Below are 20,534 nucleotides of genomic sequence, written 5' to 3' on the forward strand. Positions count from 1 at the left end.
CTCGGCTGCTCCGCTCTCCCCTCACGGCTCACAGCTCCGACCGGGTGGTCCAACTCGTCCTTTTCGCTCGCCGACCCTCTCCTCCTTCCAACTCCAGCCGGCGAGCACCCCCCGGACCTTTCAAGGCTCCCCCATCTCCGCCGAGGACCCCGCGGAGACTACGGAGCCGAAAACAGTAGGTCCGCCATCCTCGCACATCATTTAATAATGTAGTCTTGGATTGCAGTGACAAATGTTGCAGTCTGCTGCACTGGTTAGTTAGGAATACAGGAAGGAGTGGCAAAACCTGGCGGCAGAGTTAAAAGAGGGATCAACCTAGAATTTCTACAAAACCACAAGTCTAAGTTCAACCCTTCTTGAATTCCATTGATCCTTATCTCTTAGCAGGTGCTAACTATTAGTTGAGAAGATACCTAATTGCATAAGAATGACATAATTCTTATGCATAATTAGCAATAAATCAGTTTAAATAGACTTTCACATGTGGACCTGACCTTTCACATCAGTCCATACCTGGAATATTATATCCATATTTGTTTGCCACAATAAAAACGATGCTGGGGAACTGGAAAAAGTTCAGAGAAAATAAACAAAAACGGAGACAGCCTTAGAGGCTAAATCTTATGAAGAATGATTAAAAGATCTGGGTATGCTTAGCCTAAGAAGAGAAGAATAGAATAGAGCTGGAAGGGACCTTGGAGGTCTTCTAATCCAGCCCCCTATTCAAGCAGGAGAACCTATACCATTTCAGACAAGTGACTGTGTAGTCTCTTCTTAAAAACCTCCAGGGATGGAGCGCCCACAATTTCTGAAGGCAAGCTGTTCCATTGGTTAATTGTCCTCACTGTTAGGAAGTTTCTTCTTAATTCCAGATTGCTTCTCTCTTTGGTCAGTTTCCAACCATTGTTTCTTCTCCTGCCCTCTGATGCTTTGGAGAATAGTTTGATGCCCTTTTCTTTGTGGCAGCTCCTCAAATACTGGAATACTGCTATCATGTCACCCCTGTTTCTTCTTCTTTTTAGACTAGCCAAACCCAAGTCCTGCAGCCGTTCTTCATATGTTTTAGTCTCCAGGACTTTGAGTTGCTCTTCTCTGAACCTTTTCCAAAGTCTCAACATCTTTTTTGTAGTATGGTGACCAAAATTGGTTGCAGAATTCCAGACACAATAGTGGCCTCAATTATTTATTTATCAAATTTATATCACTCAATCTTACTAAAGGTGACTCTGAGTGGTGCACGACAATTGATAAAACAGCCAATATAAAAACATCAGATAAGAAGCGATAAACATGTCCCCCTCAGAGTTAGGTTCAATACTTGGAAGAGCTGTCACCGGGAAAATAACATGCCCAAAGATAGGACAAAAACTAGTGGATGAAAACTTTTCAGAGAGATTGAAACTCAAAATAAGGAATAATATCATGACCATGAGACCTATTAAGCAAGAACTGCCTTCTTGCTGACCTCATAGGACCTCCATCACTGGAGGTTTTCAAAGGCTGCATGGCTCTTGTTCTTTCTTTGCTGGCCTACTATTAAAAATCTCATCCAAAAAGTTTTTGCTTGCCACAGATCTAATCAATTGGTGCAGTATTCTTGCAATTATAAGTACATACTCTGCAGAGATAATTGTCACCTGTTGATTCATAATTCAATCCCAACCTGTTTAGTAGGAAAAAAACACACACAAGCTAGCCAAAATATGCTGATATAATCAATCTGGAACCAACTGGTGGGCAACCCCCCCCCCCAAAAAAAAACAAAACCCCACAATGATTGAACAGCCATTTATCTGGGATGATCTAAAATCTCTGGGCAGGGAATTGGACTTAAAGAGATCCTTTATAATCATAAAAGCTATAATACAGTGTTTCTTAATTCAAACAATTTCTGGATGTGAGGATCTCAGTTTAAGCAACAGGCAGTCAGGAAACTTGTGATGTCCACACATTTTAGAAGCTGCAGAGATTGGAAACATTTTATGTGTGGAAAAATGAGACTGCAAAGGGCAGCTGGTTGTAACAAAATCTGAAATCATATACAGGTGTTATTTTAAGCTTCAGGGTAGATATTAGATAAAAATAAAAAAAAAGTTTCTATGGGTGGGTCCGTAGCTCTGGGCTTGGTTGGTTTCTCAGGTGAGATTAGTAACGGCATAGCCTCTCTCCCAAAGTGTTTCCATACGGTGATTTAATGAAAAAGGTTGACTCCCATTAATTACTATTGTGGTATTAAAAGGTGTGCAAACATTTTGCTGGAATGAGTAATGCATACGTTAGACACCTCAAAGCATTAAGGAGAGTTCAAAGCTACCTCTGTGTGTTCATTCTAACATACTGGCTAGACATGGATCAGGACTGAGACAACAATGGGAATTGTAAAAGCTATTTCCATCCCTCTAGAGAGCTCTTGCCTTTTGCCCAGCTGATCATCCATCACTTGGCCAGCTATCAGCAGTTCTGAGACAGCTGTCTTGATTAGATTGCTGAGAGGGGACAGGCTTTCTTCCCATCAGTCTTAATAATGTAAAGATATCTATTCTATTTGGCCTTTAGTTTCATGTATGAGATAGACTTTAAGTTTGTTGTCCCTGGTGTATGTAGCATGTAGCATTCTTTTACATACATATTTCTAATGACCCCAGGGTCAGGTGTTTTGAAAAGCCAAACGTTTTGTCTGAAACCTAAACTTTTCAGAATAGAAAAGAAATCAGTACAACAAAATACAATCCTATCCTATCAACTCATAGGAATGTTTACGGTATCTCAGTTTGTCTTTTGGGGCAAAAAGGTAACCTATGCTTGTTGTGTATTATTTTGGTTTTGGGGCAGATGTTACTGGAGACAAATGACTGAACTGGTAGTAACCCAAACTGTTTGAAGCCATTTTGCCAGGGGACAAAACTGTAATTCCCAATTTGCAATTCAGCTTCTGTGTGGAAAGAGAAAATAGTTATGTATACCCCTACCTTAAAAGGCTTATAGTGCAAACATAGAGCTGGTCCAATAGACAGAAACATATATGTAGAGGTAAGGTGGTTGAAGGAGACAAAGTTGCAACGAATAAGGCACTATTGAGGAATTATGACTTGGAAATCAACAAAGTGCAGAAACAGTTAATATTCTATAATATGAGAGCTGTGAACCACATTTTACAGGCTGATTTGAAAAGTGTTTTTCAACATGATGGGCCCATATGTGATTGGCTACGACTCCCATATCATCTGCAGCTCACATGTTTATGGTGGTTGCAGTCCAGAATATCAAGAGGGCATCAATTTAGAGTAAATTGGATTAACAAGCCAAACTTTTGGCTTCACAGAAGTATTATGTGGTTTTCTGCTGACTCAAAGGCTTTCTTTTAAAGATGGAATTTATCAGCTGAAATTATTATCAAATCCATGTTCTCAATTACATTGTGAAGCAATTGATTATTTAGGATAGCTTTCTCCAGTCAATGGCTCCGGTAGCTGGGAATTGTACAGTTGTAGTCCAACAGAGTTATAGTACCAGATGACTTAGCTATACTGCATTGACTTGATAGCAAATTCCTTAGTATCTTGTGGAAGAATACAGCTTATAATGAAATCACTCACTACCACCCAGCAGCTAAATTCAGGAAGGTAGAACCATGTTTTTGCAAGCAGACTTTAAAAAAAAATAATATCTGTGGAGCTCTAGCTATTGTGAAATTATTAATCTAGTAGCCTTCTCTAATTTGAAATCATATTATTAAGAAATTGCAGAAAAAGCCCAAAAAATACAAATACTTTTTTTTTTTTAATTTTTCCATGCGCAGGTCTTTCCAAAATATTCAGAGCCAAAATTTTCAAATCCATTTTAGGACTAGTGAGATTAGGAAGTTGAATGCATGTCATTACAAACTTAATTCTCACTCTCCCCCCCCCCCCAATGAGACACTCTTTTTCCCTTTGGGAGGAATTTTGAATAGGAAAAAGGGATCTGTTTCATCAATTAATTCATGCACACCCTGAAAAATATAGTTGAAAATGTTGGTCCCGCTTAATCTGGTGTTTTCCTTTATTCGTATGTGGTTTTTTTTGCTCTGCTGAAGAAATATAAAAAGCATTTTTGAATAAAATAAACAAATATAAAATAAATAAAGATTTTCTCTGGGAGTCAGGACTGATTCCTGGTGGCTACATAGTCATTTCTTGGCAGTAAGGCAAAAGATTTGTCACTGCCTTCTTCTGAGGTATTTCATTGACTTCCATTTTGGCCCACTGCCTTGGGATTTTATGGTTTCTCCTAACCAATATTAACTATGTTGGATTCTGCTTGGCTTTTGTGGGATCAGCCCGGATCAGCAGAACTCAGTGTCAAAATATTTTTTGATAAAAAATGTCATTTATTTTTATAGCTAATATCAACCCCCTATAAAATCATACAATTTAATAATAAAGTAAATAATTAAAGTTGCCCCATCCACTTTCTACATGACTTCTCCCACTTTTGAAACAGGGTCCTTACATGCAACACAGTCCCGTGAGTTGACAGAACTTGTATGTGTGGGATGTGTGTTGAATAAGTAAAACGAATCCTGTTTGTTCTTCTTTGTACTAGCAAGTAATGCCAATCAGCCAGCAGACAGCCATGCTCTATGTACATCAGCTCTCAAATAACCCCATGGAAAGATCTCTTTCTGCTCATGATCTTGCTATGTCACTTTCCTTTGCATCTGACTATTAAATGAGAAATGGAAATGACACTGCTAAATGCTGGGGGTTTTCAATAATTCATCATCATCATATAGAGTCCTTAGTGCAGGGGTGTCAAAATGGCGGCCAGATGCATCACACGCAGGTCACACTTATCCCGGCTTTGCAAAGGCAAAAAACATCGTGATACATCACAATACGTATCAGTATCCATGCCTTAGTGCATGGAATGCTGATCAGCATGCCATTATAAAAACTTTATCGCTCATTTTCATATGTCCTGTTTTACAGGACATAGGTAGATGGCTATGAAGGCTGATATTGGAGGGTAGAATTGCAATTCCTTAAAAGAGAATGATATAATTTCAAAATACTTCACTAGACCTTTGATAGGGTTGAAGTCTCTTAGATTTCAGGGTGATTGTTGTAGATAAAGAAATGTTCCTTGTTGAGCTCAGAGTCTCTATACTGAAGGCAGATGTAGTTGACTTATTTTTCAGGTATAGATGTTGAAAGCAAAATTCATTAATTTTAATTTTCAGGTTTGTGGTGGTTAACAGCATTTCATTCAGCATCTGATTAACTTTTTTTTTTACTTTGACTAGGTATATAAAATAAACCAATGAAGTAGGACAGAACCATAAATCATGAAACAGGATATGATTATATAGCATATGAGCATTTTACTCATGCTTCAAGGTATAAACAACATTTGTGCTAAATGAAACTTCACTTATAGTATTCTACCCTCAACTATTGTAAATGTATTAATAAATTTGTGACCAGATCTTGGTCCAATTAAAATTTTCTATTGGAAGGGGGAAAAGTGGAGCAACTATTGTATAACAGGCAGAATTTATTTACTAAGAAAACTTACAGTATACATCAATCATTAGAATTAACTATTAGAAATTAATGTGATAACTATAATGCAATCATATTTCTGTGTAATTAAAGAAAAGCTAGAATGTGTTGCCATGTATTGCTGCAAAAGTAACAAACTTTTTATATCTTAAAAGACCAAGGTTTTAATTATGGCTTCAATTTTAATGTACTTCATTAGATACTGAAAATGGGTTTTTTTACATTTCATATTTTTTGCATAATGCTCAGATTCAGTATTAAACAAGTAAATTGATAAATAAATTAAATGTCAAGCTTGCTAAATTAGGTTTTGATCTGTTGTATAAACTTATAAGTGGCAAGCAAATAAACTCTGTAATTTCCACCATATGATAATAACACTTTAGGTTTTGGTCTTAGGCTTTGGGCAAGCTATAATTTTAAAGAGCACAAAACGATTTGCCAGCTGAGACATTAAAGAAATACAAAAAGCCATGATTCCTTACTATGACTGAACTTGAAACCTTCAGGCCTCATTGAAAAAAAGATATTTTTGTTTGGGGATTTGAGGAAGCTTTTTTATTAGTCTTTCTTGAGTTTGCATTGATGGGGTTGTTTTGTTAAGAAATCCTGATGTTGGAATTTAGCCCTGAATGTAAGGTCAGCTGTACTTTCTTACTTTATGGATGAATCTGTTTTTTTTCTTCTTCTTCGAGGACAAAAAACAGTCCAGTTGCCTTTTGAAAAAGCACTTTTGAGGCAAGTATGACTGAGAATCTCCATAGACTTTTTTTAAGGACAGCTAGGATTAGGAGCTTTAAGCCTACCCCCCCTCCCCTTTTTTAGGTTAAATACAGTTGCTGGGTCATCCTGACTTAATAAAGACTGGATTAGAGTAGTAAAACAATAATATACAACAACCCATTGTTTATAAACAAGAAAACCAAACCCTGTATATCCATCATGAAAGCCAATCTGATGTAGTGGTTAAGGCACCAGGCTAAAAACTGAGGGTCTGTGAGTTCTAGACTCACCCTAGATATGAAGGCAGCTGCTGACTTTGGACTAATCATTATTTCCCATTGCTAGGAAGGAGGCAGTGGCATATCACTTCTGAAAATCTTGCCAAGAAAACAGCAGGAATTAATCCAGACAGCTGCCAGCAGTCAACAGTGACTGGAAGGAATATTATATATAATATATACTGCATACAATCAGATACATACCAGCACCCACCCACACTATACAGCAATCTAATGTGTGCACCAGATCAAATTGTAATTAATCATTATGTTTTCTGGAACATGCTTATTTAAATTACAAGTTAAGAAACTGCAATAGACATTGTTAAGATTAGGCAGAGTTTTAGCCATGGCTATGTTAAAATGGAAGTGGAAGTGTGCTGAAAGAAATGAACTGTGAAGATCTATATTGAATGCCGAAGAATTCTGATTCGGGCTTTTTAGGCAGCATCCCAAACTGCATTGAGAGTTTCAACTGTAGTAAATGAGAGTGGTAACACTTCATGCATTTTTCTGCAGGCAAATGATGTTTAGGATTGCTGTTTGGGTTGCAGGGTATAAATGCATTTGTGGAAATCATAAAGTATCCTCATAATAATTCTGTGTCTTCTCTCATCTCTGCCCACAGATGGCCATGAAAAGAAAATAACTACTTTCTAATTATTCTAGTTATTTTACAAAAGCATTTATGGCAGTCTGGTACAGAATAGATTCTGTAATAGAAGGAGCAGTGCTTTTCTGCATCCCTATTTTGATGCAAACTAGGTATTTGCAGGAAAGTAAAAGAATAAAAAAAAGATTATTGGAAGATCAAAAATGATCAAGATGCAATAAATGGATAAGGCAATCTTACGTGACTGTTTGCAATGATTTGTTTTCAGGTAGTCTGTCATTGGAGACAAGAATGAGGGATAGAAGCATAACTACCAGTTACCACTGATGGATATTTATCTTTTTTTTACCATAAAAGGCTCAAGGGCAGTGACATTCTGGGATACACATTACTCAGAACTTGTTCTCCAGGGCATGTTGTTGAGCTAATCTAAAGGCTGTGGAGGTAGTTGTCTCTTTGTTTTTAGTAGAGACAAAGAACTTCTGGGTTTCTTTGCGCCAATTGTCCTCTTCCAGCTGGCTAGCTGTTGTGTTTGTTTATAAATGCTTATAAATGCATTATTATCTTTATTTATTTAAACTGGTTATGTATTCATCCATAGCTGTTTATAAAAAGTTAAATATGTTTTTCCCCCAAAATTGTCATATTTACTGTCTTGCACTTCTTCTCTATGCATCCTTCCTACCTTTTGCAATTACCTTTTGATGGTAATTTTATCAGTGGTGTTATTAGCATTATTAGGTGGAGCTTACCAATAATAAATCAATCAATAAAAATTCAATTTGGTGCTATCTGACTCCAGGATGTTTTTTTGGATAGCTCGCAATGTAAACAAACAAAATAAAAATAGAAGATAAATTAGAAAAGTAAAGAAAGAATAAAACTAAAACAGAAAAGGTGTTGAATACTGCCAACAACACAAAGAACAGATACAACCAATATCCAGCAAGGGGCTTCATGCACTCATGCCCAGGTCTAGGAAAACAGCAAGTCTTCAAGTCCCTTTGGAATGCTATCAGAATGGAAGCCAGCCAGATCTCAGAGACAACCTTATTCCAGTGGGGAAGAAACTATAACTGTGAAGATTAAATAGAGCTATAACATTTATTAAACCTGAATAAGCAAAATATTCTTTTTCTGCTCCGGAAAATATTGAATACTTCCACCACTCTCATCCCCTAGCTTATTAAGGTAAATGACATCCAATCCATTGGTTGTTGCTTCCAATATCTTCTCATCAAGTTTAATCATAAGTCTTTTGACTGGTGCTGTAATGTAATGTCATCCTCCTCAAATCCTAAAGGAAAACTGCTAAATTTAGATTATGGAAACATATCTTTTCAGCCAATTTGGCATTGCAATCATCTGCATTTATAAGAGGTGTCTCAGTATGTGATGCTACTACATTGGCTACATGTTTTTTAAACTTTAGAACAACTCTCTTCAGTGTTACCATAAACTGCTGTGGGAGAAATACAGATTGGCAGCCATGAAATTAAATATGTTTTGACTTCATTGACCATAGCTTTCTTCCAATAAAGTCTCTGCCATCTTTTTTTTTTAAAGGACAAATGAGTATGTGAGTTATAATGTGGGATCTATTTCTTCAGCAGGGAGCAATCACAATTTGATACAAACAAAATCCACAGTGCAATCATGTTTTTTCACAGAATGAATAATCCACAACGCTGGTGCTGATTGGTATTCCTTTTGTGTCTTTTTCAGGAAAAGAAATAACAGCTGAATCCTTCATGGAGAAATTGGATAATGGTGCTTTGCTCTGTCAGCTAGCAGAGACTTTACAGGAGAAATTTAAAGAAAATTGCATTGAAGTCAAATTTGGAAAGGTAAACTTACCTTAATTTAGGAAAGTACATGCATGTAAGGAATTTTGGTTATTTTTTTATGATTTCAATCTTTTCAGTGACAATAACTAATGATTTATTTCAGCTGCCTTTCTCTTGCTTATATGCAAAATTACTAATGCTGGTGAAGGCTGCCTTAGTCTGGTTATATATAATCTAATGGGAAATCATGACTCAGTGTTTAATTAATGGCTGTCTTCAATGCCATTTATTGGTGCAAAGTCAGGGTAAACATAAAACCAAATAAATGAGCATTTTAGAGATTATATGAATACCTATTCCTGCATTAATCTTCCCCTTGTGGAATTGCATACCAGAAGTAATAAAGCAAAGAAGCTGAAGCAATCTATACAATTTAATTACAATGTTGGGTGGGGTGTAGAAAAGATGCAGTGATGTTTAGCTCTCTTTCTGAATGTACTCTGACTTAGTATGGCCTTCTCTGAGCAACGGTAATAATTTTGTAAGAGTATCTGGAGAAGCCTTTCCAGTTCTGTGGCCTGAGGTCTTTTAAAAGTAGAAATTACAAACATTAAACATAGGATCTTCCCCAGGCAAAGCTGTATTTTGCTCCTAATCTGAGCTCCATCAGTATTTTCTGTATAATACTAAACAATACTTTGTGACTTGATCTGTAAGAAGCATCAGCTAGATCAGGGGTAGTCAACCTTGGCTCATTTATGACTCGTGGACTTCAACTCCCAGAATTCCTGACCCAGCTAAGCTAAGCTGGCTCAGGAATTCTGGGAATTGAAGTCCACGAGTCATAAAAGAGCCAAGATTGACTACCCCTGAGCTAGATGAAAGGGGAGGAGAAAGTCCAGTGAACAGGGGATGGTGTCACACCAAACTATGGTGGCTGTTGCAAATATTTACATATGCAAATATTTCCCTGGAATGGTTAGCTCTGTCTCATAAATTAAAATGGAGATAATTTCTTGCTGCTTTACTATTTATAGTAGCATTTAATTTTTTTTTTTTTAAAAATTGAATTGATGGGTTTTATTTTATTTATTTCCTGCCTTTATTGCTTTTATAAATAACTCAAGGCACAAATGGAGCCTAATACTCCTCGCTCTTCAATAACAGCAACTACATAAGGGTTGAAAGAGAGTGATTGGCCCAGAAAGTCACCCAGCTGGCTTTCATGCCTAAACTGAAACTAGAACAGGGGTGTCAAACTGCCGGCCCATAGGCCAGGTGCATCATGGCGAAACCGCGTTCACTCCATTGCCAGCAATGGAAAAAAAGTTGCGATACGTCACGACACATCATGTGACATTGCGAGTTTGACACCTCTGAACTAGAACTCATAGTCTCCTGGTTTCTAGGCTGGTGCACTAGATCAAATTGATTAATAACCACTAGATCAAATTGGTCTAATGATATGGGGGGGGGGTTGGTTTAGGCCAAAATCTTCTATATAAATAAAAATGTAAATGTTTGTTTGTTCAAAATCTTAAATCTCCGAAAGTTCTTCACCGATTGCTTTGAAATTTTGACACAACGTTGCATTCGAATACGCGCATGTTTTTATATACCCACTATTATATAGATGTCACACCTGTGACACAAACGTGCGCTTTCTCTTTTCTTTCTTTTCCATTTAACCAGACTGAGCCACAGCAACGTGTGGCCGGGTGTAGCTAGTATAAAAATATAGAATAACTCAGTGGTTCTCAACCTTTTTAATGCCGTGACCCCAACCGGTCGTAAGTCGAGGACTAAACCGGTCGTAAGTCGAGGACTAAACCAGTCGTAAGTCGAGGACCTTCCCTGCCCGGGAGCGCCGTGCATGCGTGGTTCCGCCCCCTGCGCCGGCTGAGGCGTAGCTGGCAAGTGGCAGAGACGGAGCAGGCCGACCACCAGCTGGCCCAGCCCAAGGGAGGTAAGGTACCTGCCGGAAAAGGGGAAAAAATGGTGGACAGCCTTGCTTGGCGACCCCCGTGAAATGGTCGATCGATCCCAAATGGGGTCCCGACCCACAGGTTGAGAACCACTGGAATAACTGATAAATCTGCAGTTCCCTTCTTTCTTGAAGGTTTTTCCTCTTTCCAGAAGCTAGTGTCTTTCCTAAGGTGGTGTAGATGTCATGCAAATGAGAGCAGAAAACCTCACCCTAATGTTGTGCAAATCTGAGTGAGAGCATGAGTGTAAGCATATTATTTCACATTGCATAGCTTAAGAATGAAAAGAAGTGGCAGCGTAACAGCTTTTTACTCTACCATTGCCAACATTTGCCAAGGCATGTTTCCCTTTTCATAAGTGCTATTTCTTGGGTAGAAACTCCAAACTATAAAAACCCCACAATTGGAAAATGCAAGTCTTAGTACAAAAGAGCATTTATATGAGAATGCTGTTACATGGAATTTAACATACTAAAGGATTCTGTAATGCTCTTCCAAAGCATGAGTTTCACTGCATTCAGAATAATATTGGATGTGCTACGACAGAGTCACAATGGAGCTCATGTCCAGCTGCTATCTTGAAGATGTGGCTGGCAGCTGGAAACTTTAAGACACTTCAGCTGCTATTAAAAGTGATAAAGCACTCTGAAGGTAGGTGCAGGCTGAATGTTTTTTAAAAGGAAACAGCTGCCAGAGGATCTGTGCTGGGGACAACAGCCAAACTGCAGCTGAGTGAGTGGGAGGCAGACAGCAGAGAAGAGGTTAGAAAGAAAGAAAGAGAAAAAAAAGAGATGAAGATTTTACCAATAAAGTAAATCCATGAACTGAAAGCTTATCAGTCACTTTTTTTATATCTCAACAGAGTGCATGTCTCCATCAGAATTCATTGATGATTATTGTCTTTGTTTCATTTCCCCAAATAAATTAAAACATTACTTTTATGTCTTAATGCATTCTTTCATATAATGGCAGCTTTCTGGTTTCTTTCTGGTGCCAAATCATGCTTCTCGAAGTAGAGCTTAAGAATTGACTGCAAGATGAATCTCAAAGGGATTCCTTCTTTTCAGATAATATTGTAGAGATTGAGCAAGTGACTCATATCGACTGTTTAATTATATGGGAGCAAGAAATACGAAACAAATTTTATATAAGCCATCTCACATTAATCAAGCACATTTTTGCTTAGCCTGTTTGTGAAACCCAAACCATAATAGTTTAGTGTGCTGTGTGAATGCAGAAAAATGAGTCAACTGAGTACACATTATTACACATATGAGTACACACAAAGAAGAGGGAGTCAAGCTATTCTCCAAAGCGCCTGAGGGCAGGACAAGAAGCAACGGATGGAAACTAATCAAGGAGAGAAGCAACCTAGAACTAAGGAGAAACTTCCTGACAGTTAGAACAATTAACCAATGGAACAACCTGCCTCCAGAAGCGGTGAATGCTCCAACACTGGAAGTTTTTAAGAAGAGACTGGATAGCCATCTTTCCGAAATAGTGTAGGGCTTCCTGCCTGAGCAGGGGGTTGGATTCGATGACCCCCAAGGTCCCTTCCAACTTCNTTATTATTATTATTATTATTATTATTATTATTATTATTATTATTATTATTATTATTATTATTATTATTATTATTATTTGAAGTCAAGAAAAATGTGAAGAACAGAGTTCTACCTTGTTTTATGCAGTTATCCTTGATGCAACTTCTGTTACAAACCTGCTCATTCTTTAGTTTACTGTATCTGCTAAAATCACACTGCAATCCACATGTACATGTGAATATTGGTAGAGATGGACTGAAATTGCCTGCAGTTTAAGCAGGTTTTTCATCCAGGATTAATTCAAGTGTTACTTCAGTGGTGTAGTTCAAATGTCATATAGCTTGATGGTCAAGAATGGTGATGAATTAATATCCTTGAAATATTTTGAGGGCACCAAGTAGAGAAAATTATTTTAGGATGTTGTTTGGATAGTTCATGTGGCAAGACCTTATGCCTCAGTCACACATCTCCTTAGGCAGCATTATTAGTATGAGTATATTACTTCAGACAGGACCACAATGGTGGATAATCACAATCCAAATGGAGTTGGTTTTTTTTTTGGTAGAGCCCATCTATGTGACTGAAGTGAAATATGGTGGCACAGTGGTTAGAATTGCAGGTTAACTCTGCCCACTGCCAGGAGTTCAACGCTGACTGGCTCAAGGTTGACTCAGCCTTCCATCCTTCCAAGGTCGGTAAAATGAGGAACCAGATTGTTAGGGCCAATATGCTGCCCTTGTAAACTGCTTAGTGCTGTTAAGCACTACGAAGCACTATAAGTCTAAGTACTATTGCTATTGCTAAAGTGATACTTGGGTTGGCTCATATTTTATAAAAAGTCTGGCAGAAAGCCCTTGAGAGGTAGGTGTTTAGGGGAAAAAATAACTATTATCCAAAAAGATGTTTATATAATGACAGTTTCTCAACTCAAAGCAAATAAATATAAATTTGACATAGTCTATGTTAATTATATTTCAGATTTAATACTGGTTACATTCCAACATCTTTTAAGGCAACATAATGAAAAATGTGTGCTGTCTTATGTTCATCTAAAAATAAATAGTATCAATTCTAATAGCAAAATGTAGGTTTGATGCTATTTTTTCCTTGACAGTTTTCCAGAAACAAGACAGGAAAAAATGTAACAGGTAGATGTTTCTTTCCTCATCATTATGTAAGTTGATTTTCTGCCCACTGTGCAGTACCCTGACAGGATAAAAAAGTGTCAGCAAAACCAAAGATTAGATTTGCAGGGATCAAAATCGTGAGCTAGATAGATCAGAGGTTGTGGTCATTTTCTCATTTAGAACAAAATATTATCTCTGAAAACTACAGTGGGCTTTGTTGACACTCATATTTCATCTTCACACAATGACTCATTGGGAGTGACTAATGCAATGAGGACCCTTCAGTGTCAGTAAGATGAACACCATATGGCACTTTGTGTGGTCCTGCTAGGTTCTATCTCTTCTGACAAAGGGGAGGGAAAATATAGACTTCCTTTGCAACTTTCCTCTGTTACTGACAAGCTTTCAGAGGCCATGAGGGCACATCATTATTTTCATCTCAAAGTAATGGAATGCAACAAACTATTCTGATCTTGTCAGAATCAATTTGAGTATGGCTCTTTCCATGATGTAAACCCATGAGAATAGTTTCCAAAAAGCCTGGATATGGAAAGTCCAAGACTATAAAGAATCCTATTGTAAAGAATCTGGGATAGCATAGAGTTCACATTTGGTGCATGTAATTTGTGCAAGTCATGTAGTGTACATGCATTTTTGCTGGGAAAAGAGCCTGAATCTCTTTCTCTAGCAGGGCGGGATAAGATACTTTGCCAATAGCAAAGACAATGTATCTCTGTTCATACTCAATGTTTTTTTGTGTAAATTATTTCCAGATTTTTTTTTATTCCAAGTATTATGGTGCCCTCCCCCACCCACTCCCTTCTCAGCTTGTTTCTTGATCAGGAAACATATGTCCTCAATTTTCATTATGACACACTCTCAATATATTACTGTATCTCAGGCCACTTGTTGAAATTCTGTGCTGTTCACATACTTAATCTGCATATTTGAACTTCCATATAGAATTCTGTGTTTGATGTATGATTTACAACCATAATTGAGCCCAGAGTTATGGTTATAGGTTGTGGCAGTCATTAATTGAGTCATCACATGACTGCACCTGTTTCTGCAACCTTTCTTCAGGTGGTCATTAAGCGAACACCAGGGTCATTAACCAAATGCTACAACTGTTAAGCAAATATCTGAAAATAAAGACCTGATACCAGTAAAAAACATCAAAAATCATGGTGGGAGGAATGACCATTGGAACTTTGAAAATTGGTCATAATTAGATCTAGGGAGGTCCACTGTAACTTCAAATAGTCGCTAAGCAAGGGCTACCTATATTTACCAGTTTGGGTATATAATACAATTTCATACAACTTGGGAAGAAGGGTCTAGAGTTGGACTTCCATCGGCTTAATGGTTTCCAATTTTCAAAAGTTAGAATTGCATAAACCATAACAATGTTGTTCCTGCCTTCTGCGTGTCTATGGTTTTCTTAGATATAATACAATCACATCAGTGTCAAGGTGAAATTCCATAGGTATTTTAAATTCAACATTGGAAAGAAAATCCAATTTGCTCAGGCAATGTTTTCCCATATTCTTTCTTCTGTAATAAATTGTAGCACTGAGGAGCATATAATACTCCATGGTGCACTGATCAGGGATTTAAAACAAAGTCTAAATAGAGGAATTCTCTTAGGAAAAAAAAGCTACAGCTCAGCGATTGAATATACGGTATATCTGGAGAAGGGATGCCAGGTATAAGCTTTAGCACAGGGATGTGCAACCTTGGCAACTTTAAGATTTGTGGACTTCAACTTCGGAAAGATGGCTGGGGAGTCAAAGTCTACAAGTCTTAAAGTTGCCAAGGTTGGACACCCCTGCTTTAGTATTTTTCTTTCTTTTAAAGACAATATTGGGCAGAGTGACCAAATATCAGATTAAATCTTATGGGTCAGACTAGATCTTATGATTATTAACAATTAGAATTGTGCAATGTGTTTGTTCCCTGTGACTCTCTATGGAAACAAAAGTTCGACACTGGAAAAACAAAATGGGAAGAGGATTGATGCTTCTGAACTTTCATGTTGGATAAGACTCCTGAGAATACTGTGTTCAGTCAAGAAAACAAAGAAATGGATCATTGAATGGATCCTGAACTTTGGGGTAAGAGTTCTCACTCAAGGCACAAATGACCAGGCTCAAATAAGAACCTAGTGGCTTGTGTGGTTAGATGCTTGGTTGGAGATTAGCAAGCCTGCATTCTAGACCTGCGTGCTGCCATAGGGCAAGGTGAGTTTCTGTCCTTTGCTCCAGCTGGCAACATGAAAGGAGCCCCCAACTGGGCATCCCCCAGGCATTGGTGATGTCACCGGCTAATCCTTTCAACCCAGAAGCACCTCAATGCTTGCTTCTGACACAAATGCGATGTGACCAGGCTCAAATTATCCTACTTCAGATATATTATGCAAAGGCCATAGAGAAGGCCCCAATGCTGAGAAAGTGGCAGGAAAGAGAAGAAGAGGCTGACCAGCAATGAGGTGGATAGGTTTGTTTACAGTAGCAGTGAGTACACCATTGGATGTGCTGAAGGACTAGGTTAGGGACTGATCATGGAGAAAAATTATCATGTGGTTGCTAAGAATTGACAACAATTTGATGGCACATCATCCTAATTATCCTATGGTTATTGACTCCTTATACAATTGTTTATTATTTCTAATCTTGTAAGTCTGTTTCTGAAATTATAGGACAGGGCTGCCACTGAAAAAAAATCAGCTGTGTATTGCTCTACAGCAGGGGTCTTCAAACTTGGCCCTTTTATGACTTGTGGACTTCAACTTCCAGAATTCCTCAGCCAGGTCATAAAAGGGTCAAGTTTGAAGACCCCTGCTCTACAGCTTGCAGCAAACAAGCTATCCGGTGTTCTGAGGCAAAGTCAATTGAAGCATTTTAACATCTCTTTGTTATTGGTTGCTGATAAGGCTTTCTGAGGGGCCATCTTAAAACTGTAAGCTCCCTATTTTGGGAATCTAGGAGGATATCTTCCTTTTCAGGATGGATTTGCTTCGTAGAAGAGATACATTTTGTGTGATGAATTATTTATATTATCTATTGTTCCCGCCTGAATTTACTTAGTAAAACTGCTATACAGTTTTCCTTTTTGTATTTTTTTGTCTTGGTTGTTGTCTTACTTTCTTTTTTCTTTTTTTATCAATTACTTTAATTCTTATATTGGTTTTAAATATTGGTAGATATTAATGGGACATCATATGCACTAGAACAGAGGTCCCCAACCTTTTGGGCACCAGGGACCGGTTTCATTGGGAGAGGTTTTTCACGGACTGGAGAGTGCATGGTTTTGTGTGCTACCTGCTTCTCGTGGATGGGGCTTTGCTTGTTTGTGTGGCCCGCTTGCTGGCATGCCATGGCCCGGTACTGGTCCATGGACCAGGGGTTGGGGACCCCTGCATAGAATTTTAGGATTTGTACTGTATATATATGCATATGTGTGGGGATATATACCTGAATACTTATACATGCTTCAGAGGTTAGTCCAGACACTGGAAATGGACTGCCACACTTTAAGTGTCCAGTCCTTTAAAAATATGCAAACAAGCAACAAGATAAACCTTTTTGTTGTTGTTGAAATGCAATAAAAGAATGACATATAGCTGATATGTGCTGACACAATCAGAATGATAGAAAAACATGGCATGTAAATGTATAATCTTAATTTGCTTCAAGAATACACAATCATTAAAATCTGATTCCATGGGAACAGAATGATCGTTCTTGAAGATTGCAGTTCTGTTTTTCCTGCCTGCAGACTTGCCTCTGGGACATTGTGTGGTTTTTGCATTATGAGCAAATTTATATTCCAGCAGATTTAAGAGAAAAGGAGATTCAGTGACAATTATGTCAATAAATGCTGCCTATTACTAAATGGCTGGAACTATCCAGGTTATGGCTAATGATATATTGGTCTTCCAACTACAGGTTATTATTCTAGAAAGTGTGAGAGTTTTTTTCTCTCTCTCTCTTTTAGAAATAATTCATACTGCAGAAGTTCATTTTGTAATTTTTCTCCCAGTGTCTTGGATTTCATCTCCTTACTTTCCAGACCATATTTTACTTCTCCTGACAGATAGTTAATCTGAGAATTTTGCAGCTGTACAAATAAATTTAAAGCACCAAGGCATGTGTGGTATGCATAGAGTCCTTATTACTTTGAAATTGCTAAATAATCTTTGTGCGTGCACACATGTGTTTTGAAGAGTTAAACTCAAATAACATGTGCATTAGTAGTTATCAGGATAATATTCACGGCATTATTCCAACTGTACCCAAAGATGGATTACCTTTCTGGTATTACAGCTAAGAAAAAAAATTCTAGGCTCTGAAATGAAAGGATATACTGTAAAGCAGAAGATGAAATGACTCTGTCTCTAGCTCTCAAAATGGGTGTCTGTGTATAATTCTAACATGCAAGCATTGATATAGTCTTTTACACAAGCATTTTAGCTCAGTTTGGGAAAAGATCATGCCATTTATATCTGGGGACAGGTATAAAAATTGGCATCAGATATCACGTCGTCTAACAAAAAACAGTTTCATGAGATTTTTTTTTTAGAATCTGAGTGTTAATAGCAGGCCAAGTAGAATAGCATAAATTTAATTTATTAACACACACCTAGTAAAGGGCATTAAGCCAATAAATGCAGCAGAAGGCAAATGGCTGGGCAATGTACCAGTGCACAGGAACCAATAATGGTAGTGATTCTTAATATCACTTGTGCCAATTTCCAGTTAAGAAAAGAGCAGCTCATGAAAGCTACCCCAGATATATAGATGATAGGTATATACATCTTTTATTTTCTTTTTCAATCAATTAATCAGTCAATCAATCAATCAATCANAGAATAGAGCTGAAGGGGTCCTTGGAGAGAGAGTTTGATACTGTATTGGAGTACTTCCAGACAGGTAGCTTCCCACTCACAATTTGAGATAGCATGACATAAAAGTTGCTGTTCGTAAAGTAGCATTTAAGCATCAAGCTTAAATATATTTTATTTTGATCCAAGATCAGCAGAAAATGAAATTTAAAACTACGGGATTAACTAATCCTTCCAAACATAGCAATTCATAAATACTATCTGTATATACATATGTATGCATATATGCATGCAAGAAAAGTGAATTGTGGAGTGAGTGGCTAAAATTGCATTATACTTTCCTCCTGCTACTAGTAATATCAACTCAAATATTAGTACTAGTGTGCATGGATAAGGTCTTCCAGTTTCTCGAAAACTTTCTTTTTTGAATTTGGAGCAAAGGTGTTTCTAATGTGTGATTTGAATTGGGAGGGTGTAACATAGTGTTAACAGGTGTTAATCCATCTGGACAGGATTCTTTCATAAGACTGTAAAGCTGTTTGTCTTTTTATCTGGCCTATTAAGTTACATTCAGGTTCCAGAGACTGAAAAATCAGAACATAATTTAGAATAAGCAAATAAAAGATTTTTTTAAAATTTATCTAAATAGTGAAGGTGGGCAAGCCACATCATATACCTAGACAAAGCCGAGCCCCTGTCCTTTCCCTTGGTTTCATATAGTATGAGAAAAAAAATCTACTTTTTCCAAACCCATTCCTTATATTGTTAGATGTTTTCAATGTCAAACATAAGTCTCCTAAGGCTGAGACTGAGAGAGTGTGAGATTTCATAATCACCATGATTTGTTCTAGGTAATCTCTGGTCCATCATATATTAAATCTGAATTTTTCCCTCAGAGTTATTGCATGATGATCTGTAAACAGGGAGCATAACATTTAGATCTTTGTTGTGGCCAAATCATTTGCTAGTTCAGATACAAATGACTTCTATCGGGATATCTCTGTTTGCTTCAGGCCTCTCATGTATTCTGACAGATTCTGAGGCCATTTTAATTTCTCAGCAGCTTGTTAGGCAATATCTAGTTAGTTTTTAGCACCAGAGATGATCTGAGCTCTGAGTATGATAATGGTTAAGCATCTTTTCTCTGTTCTTTGATCCAGGTTGGTTCATTTTATTACAAGAAACTCTATGAGATAAAATGAGAGCAGCAAATCTCAGAGTGCTGGTGGAGAAACACAAAAGAATAAAACTCACCAACCATAGATTCAAGCTCAAGTTTGGGCCTACCCAGGGGGGAAGTATCTCTACTTCTGTTTCCTTTTTGTTTTGCTGGGCTGTCAGCCAGCCGTCTTCTTTATGATTGCTACATTTTTCTTAGGGAAAAAATAAGACAGGTAAATACCATGTGTGGTTACCACAACCACTTTGTTGCCAATTAACTCCAATTCACCAAAACTTTGACTCCTTGTGGATGGGATCTGGTGGAGGAAATGTTTACACATGGATTATTTTTAGTCAATGAACTCTGATGGACCGGGCAGAATGTTTTCCAGCCTGATTCTCACTATTTGCGTTCTGGACATTTGCCCCTTCGGACTCCTTTGGAAGCAGTTGGAGTATAATTGTCTAGCTAAAGGAAATTGCCAGTACCATTTCGTGGGAGGGGTTAGGGTTAGAAGAGACTGTGATATATCCATTTCAACAAGAAATCCTTATTGAATCCTGAATTTGTTATTATAAACTGCTGTGAGTCTGCAGTTGATTAGGCAGTATTTAACAGAATGTAAGTAGAATGAATAAATAAATAAGTTCAAAGTTACTGCATTCAATAACTATCTAATAGCAGAAAGTTAACAAAATCTGATAGTGGGAGATATGTTGTTTTGTGGCAAACAAAAGAAATCATGAATTGTATACATAGACACCCCCCTCCCCAAATATATGTATCAGTTCCAACGTTTAAATCCTAAGCATTTTTTTCCTTTCAAGTACAGGAAGTCTTCAACTTACAACTGTTTGTTTAGTGACTGATGTTACAACGGCACTAAAAAAAAGTGGCATATGAACATTTTCACTCTTATGACCATTGCA

General features: G+C 37.5%; 1 protein-coding gene across 1 annotated transcript in view; it reads left to right on the forward strand.

Moving 5' to 3' along the window:
• Positions 1 to 20,534, forward strand: part of GAS2 (growth arrest specific 2) — a 95,694-nt gene that overhangs the window by 7,796 nt on the left and 67,364 nt on the right. The window contains exon 2 of the mRNA XM_015822146.1: positions 8,883 to 9,004. Within this exon, the coding sequence (XP_015677632.1) occupies positions 8,883 to 9,004 (122 nt within the window). The remainder of the gene's footprint in view (positions 1 to 8,882; positions 9,005 to 20,534) is intronic.

This window comes from Protobothrops mucrosquamatus, unplaced genomic scaffold (assembly GCF_001527695.2).
Source record: "Protobothrops mucrosquamatus isolate PMUCROS unplaced genomic scaffold, P.Mucros_1.0 scaffold1479, whole genome shotgun sequence".
In the NCBI taxonomy this organism is placed as follows: domain Eukaryota; kingdom Metazoa; phylum Chordata; class Lepidosauria; order Squamata; family Viperidae; genus Protobothrops; species Protobothrops mucrosquamatus.